At 33.5% G+C, this 10,103-nt stretch overlaps 1 protein-coding gene across 1 annotated transcript; it reads right to left on the bottom strand.

The window, feature by feature from the left end:
- Positions 1 to 1,774: 1,774 nt before the first annotated feature.
- On the bottom strand, positions 1,775 to 2,281 carry LOC112512832 (ankyrin-2-like). The gene has a single exon (XM_025118970.1). It carries the CDS (start codon positions 2,279 to 2,281, stop codon positions 1,775 to 1,777), a length of 507 nt encoding a protein of 168 aa, XP_024974738.1.
- Between the last annotated feature and the right edge of the window lie 7,822 nt (positions 2,282 to 10,103).

Below are 10,103 nucleotides of genomic sequence, written 5' to 3'. Positions count from 1 at the left end.
CATAACACATTCCCATGTACATAATCCCAGTGAAACCTATTATCACATACTCCACAGCTCTAATTTAAGTCTAAGTATCAAGATAATACCCAGATCTCTTAAACTAAGGCTCTGATACCAACTGAAACAACCCACCAAACACATAACACTATGAAATTCACAAATACATTTATCATACAATACCATATTATCCATACTAGAATTATACAATATCCCAAAGTATGTTTACATGACAAATGAAAGTACGGATTTACAAAAGCTTTTATCGGATAATAACATTTGTCCTTCTAAATATCACTTTCTTTACATTTTTCCCTTGCCTTTGTCCTAAGATGATGGACAGCCTGCAAAACATATTATTATAATAATTAAGCGTTAGATCTAAAGGCCTAGTGAGTAAGTTCCACAATCACAAAACATAGCTTACTTCAAAACCCAATATAGATCAACTTGGACCTTAATACCACATTCCATCTATCGCGGTTACACCACCATTTAATCTATCGCGGTTACACCATCATTTCATCTATCGCGAGCCAACCAGATAATATTCACTTCTAGAAGATATTATTGTGTAACACTCAATCCTATCCGGACAATATTGTGTTCGAAGAGGAATTTATCAAAACAATACTCTGTCCGGTGAAGATGGTTATCGGACAACATCTTACTTCTTAACCGAGCAATACTATGTTCGGAGAGGAGGATTTTCAGGAATCATTACAGCATTTGGTCATGATCGAGTACTGCTTTAACCGGTGAAGGGGTCTTATCTGGACATTGCCTTGACCGGTGAGGGGTCCTATCCAGACACTGCGTTGACCGGTGAGGGGTCCTATCTGAACACTGCCTTGTCCGATGAGAGGTCCTATCTGGACACTCCCTTGTTCGATGAGTTCTGTTCTTGAGGGTTTAACGGCCGATGAAGCAACAGTAACAATAATTCAGTTTAAATCCCATCCAAACAACATATACTAGCATTTTTATCAAGATATATGGTGAAGATATAACAACCAAATATATCCAAGTAGGGAACTCACCTTTGCCTTAAAATTAGCTTTAAAATCTTCTTCTGCTTTATAATCTTCCAAACTTTTAGAGAATTTGATATCTATAAAATTAGTAAACTTTTTCCAGTTACATACCTCATGGTGCTTACCATGCATCACCTTTTTCCGAAAACCATTCATACACTCTCACAAATATATATATATATATATATATATATATCCATATATATATATATGTACCTACAACTATAATACTCAAACTATTTAAATACAAGATCAACTATCTGGAAACCGAATATTACCGAGACCCTTGGCTGAAAAACATGATTAGGAGAAGATTGACTAACATGATATAGTGTATAAATATAACGTCCTAAAAAAGATTTTTAGGACACTTTTGAAACAAAGTCCTGTTAGTCCTTTTATAGGACACCATTTGAGAAAGTGTGTTTAAAAGTGTCCTATGAAGGTTAACATAACCTTTTGTTTCAAAATTATTCTAAACAGTTTATTAAGACATCCAGTAGCGTCATAAAACTTGTTACAACACTTTAGATATGACATACAAAGGTTTGGTCCTATAAACTTAAATCTTATAAAGTGGTCTATTAGGATGCTAAAACACTTTTGACGTCCTAAAAACTTGATTTTGTTGTAGTGTTTAAGTCAACTTTTACACATATTTTGTCCAAGGTATGATGTATTCCCAGAACCCAAGTGAAAGACTGTGTGCACTGGCAATATAAGGAATTAATGAACAACATTTACCAGTTGGAAGTAAGAAAAATAACAATGAGCAAAAGTACTATATATGCAGAATTACCAAAATGCTTACCAAATAGCTCCTCCACAACACATGATAAAAGAACACAACCCCGACTCTCATGTGTCCAAAACCCACCGGTCATTCTTTCAGAATTTTCATACACATACTTCACGATATCATGATTTCCAGATAAAGCCGCCATATAAAGTGGCATCTTTCCTTCGCTACCAGCAATATCCAACAGGGTCTTATTCTTGGTCACCATAATTTCAGCCATTTCCATATGTCTAGCTACAACTGCTAAACTTAGAGCAGTGTTGGAACTGCTATTCTGAAGCTCCATATCCTTATTTTCCATCAAAGTCACAAGGTTTTTCACGAACAAGGTGTTTCCTTCATATGTTGTAATGTGAAGTGTTGTTTCATAGTTTCTATTGATGCTAAACCGTACAAGCTCTTCATGTTTGTCGAAAAAGTCTTTAGCAGCTTTCCAGTTACCTTTCATCGATGCTTCGTAGAGAGGAAAACAGAGATCTAGGTACTATTCACTTCTTCCTTCTAAACACAAATACTAAACCAATTACCTTGGCGGATCAATTCTGGAAGTATTGTTAGGAAGCTGAGTTAGTTACCTGCGATAAAGAATAGTTAAGAAAGCATAGTGTGTTGTTGTAGAGAAACACACATACACACACACACACACACACACATATATATATATATATATATTCACAAACACTTAGGGAGAAAGCATAGCCTACTGATTTTGGTTCATTGAGTTAGGGAACATCATAGCCTACTAAGAAATGTTATCAACTATGGCATAAAATTAAACACTTTGAAGGGACAATGTTTTTAAAAAAAAGTTATAAACATTACTAGTACTACAGACGTGAATAAAAGGTTTCTGGAGAAAATCTTTATGCGTAAAACTGAAAAACGGCAGCAAAAAGCTTTTCCAAAAACATTATATGTAGAAACGTATAAAGCAGAGGAGTTTGCAGAAACATTGATGGGGAAACTTGTATGCAAAAACTGAGTCACGGAAGAAACTTATTATATACATAAATTATCATACATAAAAACATAAACAATATATTAAACCAAACTATAAAATGTTACCATCAACTATATATAGAGAAGGCTAACAAAGCGCATATCATAAGTGTGTTAAAAACAAACTTGCAATATGTGAGAGATGCTGAAAAATCTCAAAACTAAAAAACACACTATTTGTAAATTTAACTCTTCTCCAATTTGAAAAACCTAGAATTCTAAGGCGTCTTATGTTGCAATTTTAGTGGTAAAAGAAATGCTAGAAAGCTGAGCATGATAAATAACTATTTCAGTAAGCTTGCATCTTTGACCTTGAGCTATAAAGTTGTAAGCTTGTAGACCATAATGAACCTCCTACTGCTTTTTCGCTGAAATGGGCTATTTATTCCATATCATGAAATTCTCATTTAAAAAACTACCAAAACTTCATCTGCTTAGAAGTTGCGCTCTTGTCACTACAAGAAAAATAACCTTTAGAGAAGGTTCTGCTTTGTACTTAAAATTCTTAAAAGCTTCTTTAAAGGCTTTAAGGAAGCTTTTCATTTCCGTCAAAAAGCTTCTCTATGTAATGGCAGGTAAAACTTTTAGGAACGGTTTTCGGAGAGTATGTTTTTGGTAGCTTTTAGAGACACTTTTTTARGGCTTTAGATACACTTCAAAACTTCTCTAAAGGTTAATTAACTTTTTTATAAAAGCTTCTCTAAATGTATTTATTAGTGACACTTTTCAAGTATTGATGACAGTTTACAAACGTCTCTAAAAGGTGCTTTCAGAGAAGGTTTACAAAAAAGCTTCTGTAAAAATATTGGCTTTAGTGACATTTTACCTAAACTTTTTCTAAAGATGTCCTTTATTTACACTCTACAAACCTTCTCAAAAGATTATCTTTAGATACAAATAATCAAAACCTTCTCTAAATCTTATCTTTAGATACACTTTTAAAAGATCAATTCCTTCTCTAAAAGGCATGTTATTATTATTTTTCATCCATATTTAAGATCTATATTTGTATATAATTATATATTATATTAATCAATGAAAACAACATAAAAATCTCAAAGCAATAAATTGATATAAATTTATAATATAAAAAAAATAAGTTCTCAAAACAATCCCCAACATTCAATCAATCTATAAATCCATTTTCTAACATCCGCCCTAAACTCCTCACAAAATTTGATACTCTACCGATCACCTGTCATCTCTTTTCTAACTTTTTTATAGTCTGCCCTTTTAGAACCATGTTTGTTACTTTGCACAGATGACGAAGCCTCGTCTGATTGCAAGGTGTCTGGAAAGGTGTTAGCCATAATATAATAATTTCATGTGAACCGCTAACTGTGACAATTTCCCTCTTTATCTACAACAAGTCAATAAGCCATCAGAACATTTCATTAGCAAAATGAATATTTAAAACCTACATATGATTTCAAGTTTAACATTTTCCAATTTACGCATCATAAAAGAGAAGAATATATTAAACATGTAGTTATCCTTTTTATACAAAGTTGGCAGACTCCTCAAACAGAACATATGAGCAACAACGCCATCATAATCACACTTGCTTAAAACCTGAAGGAAAATAGTGGTAGCACATTAGTCAAAGTATTAGTCTGTTTCAAACCAAAATCGAACCTAATAAATAGATTGTTACAAGTAAAAAGTGTGTAATGATTTCAACAACAACAGTCCAAGAATACTCAAAAAGCATTGGCCAGGACTTAAAATTTATGAGTGCTCAAGCCAATGTTTAGGAACAGAGAAGTAAATAAATAAGTAAAACGTCAAATAATAACAGTTAGGATAATAACAGGCATACAAATGAATCAGAAACTACCGAGTGATAGCACACTCTCTTAGTTCCAATCACCGCAATCAAATGGAAGCCAAAAAAATATAACGCATTTTAGCCACAAAAAAAAACTATTATCTCGTTATGGTGTATAATAAACTCTAGAATACATGTTAAAAATACCTGGTGAGAGTAATAACAAGTGCTCTTAGAAGACCTCTTGAGACAACTTGTTCATTTGCATGTCCTTGTCCTTTTTCTTTAACCTACCTCTCAAATTTAGCTCGTTCTTCAAAATTATCAAATTAAAGAGAGTAGAATGCCCCTAAAATACTTGCAATTTAGAATGCTTATCACATAGTGTAGACTAACACAAGTCCAAAAACTTTAAGAAACTTTAAGAATTATAAGATAAAAAGATTTAAAGAATAATACTTTAAGAAACTCCAACCTCCCCCCCCCCCCCCCTTCTAACCATGATAAGATTTTCAAGAATTTAGTAGAAAGTTAATATGTTTTAGTAGACTTACCATGAGTCAGCATCAATATGAACAGAAGCAAATTCAACACCAAGAATTTGATGGTTTCTGATGAAATCAGTTCCCACTTGTTGAGCATAAGTATTTGGATTATATTGAACCTTGTTAGGTGTTGAAGGCCCATAAAATCCTTCAAGACCAATCTCCACTAGATGCTTTGGATCAATAGTTTCCACATTAACTGTCATTTCTTTTATCCATTCCTGTAAAATTACACACCCTTTACTTAGTTTTTGTAAGTATATATAATATACGGTAGATACTCACACGCACTCCTTCCAGTTGAGAGTCTTACCCAGTAAGTGAGGGCAATGACTCTTGTCACGGTCAGCTCTTACCCAAATACATACATCAACTTTAGTTTTCTACACCCCTTTTGGATTTAAAATAAAAAAGATAAAATCAGGTTTGAAGCCATGTACCTTTTCGAGCTCGTAACGTCTTGCTGTTGCCTTGTCTCTTAAGGTTTCAGGAAACAAATCATTCTTTAAACCTTCAATATATTCAACATAAGGTAGAATAAGGGGACATGTTTCACATCACATATAACATATCAAGAGTTGCTGGATAAATCTACACTCTCTCCATTACTAAAAAATCCTTCTGAAGATCAAATGAGTTGCTATTTAACAGTGAATCGAGCAAAAACTTATAAACACTAAAACGAAACAAAAAATTAAGCTAAAAATCTATACAATAACAATAAACATCTTACATCACCATTCATCAGAATCAACATCGGTAAGATGCAAAAACTGAACTAGATCAAGAACTTCATTCACAATAGGAAAAATCAATAATCCAATTAAATCAACAGGAGAATGAGATAAAAACACATATACAAAAAGATATGATAACAAATTCCAAACCAAACCCAATATTACCCACTCAAAGTCATGTTTGGGGGAGGGCCGCAGAAAGTGGTTGTGACAAACAACTTAGACATATTATATACATCAAGTCTAAAAGACTTGATGTATCATGTTCTTGCATAAAAATATCAATTTTACGAGTGGATGATGAGCCATAATCAAGGAGACATTATGTAGAAAAACAAAGAGAAAACAGAAGACCGTTATGCAGAAAATGATTTATAACAAGACGAACAACAATTGCATGCTCTAAACAAACCAAAGCCAATATTACCCTCTCAAAGGTCATGTTGGGGGGGTGGCAGAAAGTGGTTGTGATTAACAACTTAAAATGGGCTTCAACTTAGGCATGTTCATGTGGTTTAAATCAAAATAGACATGTTATGTTCAAAAGGAGTACGGCAGCTTCAACTCTTGAACCAAACTATGTAGTTGTGCCACCTGAGAGCTACTCAATGGAGTTTAACCAATCACCTGGTCCTAGTTACATTAATCCATGACCACTACAGGTGGCACCATATCATGATTACAACTGGGGTTTTCATGAACTTGGCCATCGTATGAATAGTAAACAGCCTAAAGCACTAAAACAGAAAAAATGAGTCTTTGTACTTATGGTTGATCTGTTATAGTTTTCTTGTTGATTTGTGCAAGTCTTTATTATGCTTAAGATTTTACTTTGCTAGTTATGAAGAGAGCTAGTAAGCTGATCATATAATTCTTTGACAACAACTCTAATAGAATAAAAAGAAAAACAATGGTCACTGCTTGTTTGACTGTTTAACATATTGAAGTCCCTAAACATGGGTACTATCATAGGAGTATTAAATACACAAGGCTAATGGAAAAAATGAAATAGAGGATTTTGTCCCAGGTGCCCACAGCTGTTGCTAGATTAAGTTTAAGAAGAAAAGCAAAAAAATTGCATCACCCAAGACATGTCCGCATCTTGTCATACACCATGAATCTTGGACTTTATATGCAGGGCCACTTCATTATGGTTTTGTTTTTGGTGACTTGATACAACACCTAACAAAAAGTATGACTTTAAAATTAAAGTCAGGAACTAAGGGGGATCAATGGCAACCACCAGACTACCCTTATCAACTACAACATGTATTTAGATGTGAATAATATGAAACACTGAAGAATTGATGGCCAAAAATTAGAACGACAATGCATCATCTTCCATTCCAGTGTTATATATATATATATATATATACACACACACACACAACCTGGCAACACTGCCTCCCTCTCATTTGTGATTCATTTTGGCAAACTGTATAGATATTTCCTTTCAAGACACTTTTTGTAACATCTGAAGGCTAACTGTATAAATATTGCTTGTTTTATCTATTTTCAACCATGAATCAGAAGCAACCCAAAAATCAAATACTTGTGTTGGGTGACAGGATGATACAAGTTGTAGCAATCATGGATAAACAAAGTTGCAGTTATCTTGAGACATAATAAGTACAGAAAATTTAGGTCCAATACTTGAGCAAAAGTCTTATCTCAGCATGAGTATGATCATGAACCTTTTCATTTTCTTTGATAGCTTCTCCCAACTTCAGACTTGGAATTCTATCACCACAAATCTCTTTGACATATTGAACCTCCCAGGGAGTAGTCTCATTTCTTGTGCGAATATCTGGTGATAAACTCACTCCCCTCTGCAGTGAGCCGGTAAACTGGTGCCTTTCATGCATTGTAACATTCCCACCGAATTTTGAATACTTTTCAGCTAAGTTATAGTTTTATACCTTGATCCTGAAGGTCAATTTCAACACCAGTTGAGCAGTTAGTTCGATTTCTTGATTGGCATTTCATGGTTATGTTTACCTTCATATGTAGTGATGAAAACACTTGGATCATCTGATGCTCTTTCCACATGTTTCCGAACATTGCACTTAACACCAGTGCATCTGTAGTAACTTCTGCACTTAAACACAACATTTTCTAATGTTAGACTTAATCTCCAAAGATATATATATATATATAACTTGAACAACAAATGACGCATCTAAAGTCTAAACCAAGCGAAAAGAATCTAGTATGTCCCGCTCGAAAGTGGGGTAGAGGGTAAGATGTACGCAAACTTGATCACGTATCTAATGTATATCTAATGAAGGATATATAAATATCTGACCTTGGATAAGAATTTTCCTTCACAACTTTCTGTCCATATTTTCTCCACCGGAAACCATCTGATGCAAGAGCCTTAAACTTGCTTATGCCCATATATCTATGACTTAAACACAGTTGAACAATTCAACAGCCTTAAACTTGAATGCAAGAGCATGATTATATGATCTGTAAGTCAAAAACTGGCTCAAATTTCCAAATGCCACCASAAAAAAAAGACTTACCCGTAAGACCTGTTTTCATCCCCAACAAACTGAATGTTGGAATTGGGTATGTGAAAACTTATCTCAACTAATGAATCTGTCTGCATTAATAAGAAAGAACTTAATAAAAAAAAGTCTAGACACTCCACATATGCATTAACTGTGAAAAATACGTGAACTTTAAGTTGCCAAGACCATATTCCAAAAGCTCAAAATAAGCACATATAATTATATGTTGATCCAATGATAAAAGAGTCATGTATGTATATATAGTTACATGTTATATTTAACCAAAAAATGATATCTAAAAGCTCAAAATAAGTACATATAACCATATATTATACTAAACCGTAGCTTTTGAGTCTGTTTTCAAGTACAGGAGGAAGGAAATTAAATGATGAACATTATAAAAAATCCTAATTCATTAGTAGAAGAAAATTTTCCAGAATAAGATTCTTTGATGATCAATTGTAATAAACCAGAGCCACCGAATACAAATCAGTCAATCATGTAACCAAAGCAAACCTAATTTTACATTATAAACATAACAAGGCAAACCAAGTAGTAGAAATTTTACATTACAAACATAACAAGGCAAACCAAGTAGTAGAAATGAAATTGAAGATATGAAGACAAACTCAAAGTCGCTTAAGAATGAATCCTCAAGCCCTAAACCGAAGTCGCCTACCGTAACTCGATGAATCCAAAAGCCCTAAACTGAAGTCGCCTACCGTAACTCGATGAATCCACAATCCCTAAACCGAAGTCGCCTACCATAGCTTGATGAATCTTCAAGCCCTAAATCGAACATATGAGACAAATTGAACTCAAACTCGATCAAGAAACGAAATCGAAGATCGAAGTAGGAAATTTGATTTATCAAGTAGGAAATTTTTCAAGTACAAGACTCGTATCTCCTCTCCGACTCTCCTTTTGATTTTCAATAATATTTTTATTATATAAATTTGATTTTATCAAAAATAGAAAAGCTTTAGATACGTTTTTGAAAATTATAAAAAAGTAACTAAAACCTTTTGTTTAATTTTAAAATAAAAATAAAAATACTTTATTTTTTAGCGACAATGTAAAAATTGTTTCTAAAGCTTTTAAGTCGATTTTTAGAGACGTTTTATATAAGAAGCGTCTCTAAAAGCTTTAGGACCAATATACATAGCATATTATTAGGTTTGAAATCTTTATTTGAAAGTCGTCTTATCTTTAGGTACATTTTTCACTTTTATCATGTATTTCCTTCCCTAAACAACACCTTTAGATACACTTCCAAATCCTTCTCTAGAACTTCCTTCTCTAAAATCCATTTTCCTTGTAGTGTGTCCCAAGAAAGGTGGACTACAAGTTGACCAATCTGGATAGCTTCCATGCATATTTTGAATTGCTTCTTTAGTAGATGTCTTGCATAGCACACAATCAGCAATATGGAGTTGAAACATATACCACCATATTAGAGATCATAAAGATACAATTTCACTTAAATGCAAAAAAGACGGCCATAAATATGCATAAACATGTCAAAGCATCAGCTTTTACCATTTCTTATGATTATTAAGTCTTTGTCACATCAAACAAAGACCTAGCTGTAATTTGAACAAATTCACATCCCTTAGATGCACAGGGATCTTGACATAGACTATTTACCCAAACTACTAGAATATCTGGCTCGGTTCCTCCTCTGTAACAAGAAGGTCAAGATTGCCGA

Source organism: Cynara cardunculus (genome assembly GCF_001531365.2).
Source record: "Cynara cardunculus var. scolymus isolate 2C chromosome LG 5, CcrdV1, whole genome shotgun sequence".
Classification (NCBI taxonomy): Eukaryota; Viridiplantae; Streptophyta; class Magnoliopsida; order Asterales; family Asteraceae; genus Cynara; species Cynara cardunculus.
This window is presented reverse-complemented; position numbering and strand designations above follow the sequence as displayed.

Excerpts from the sequence above, each read along its gene's own strand:
- LOC112512832 (XM_025118970.1), bottom strand. The coding sequence starts at position 2,281 with ATGAAAGGTAACTGGAAAGCTGCTAAAGACTTTTTCGACAAACATGAA.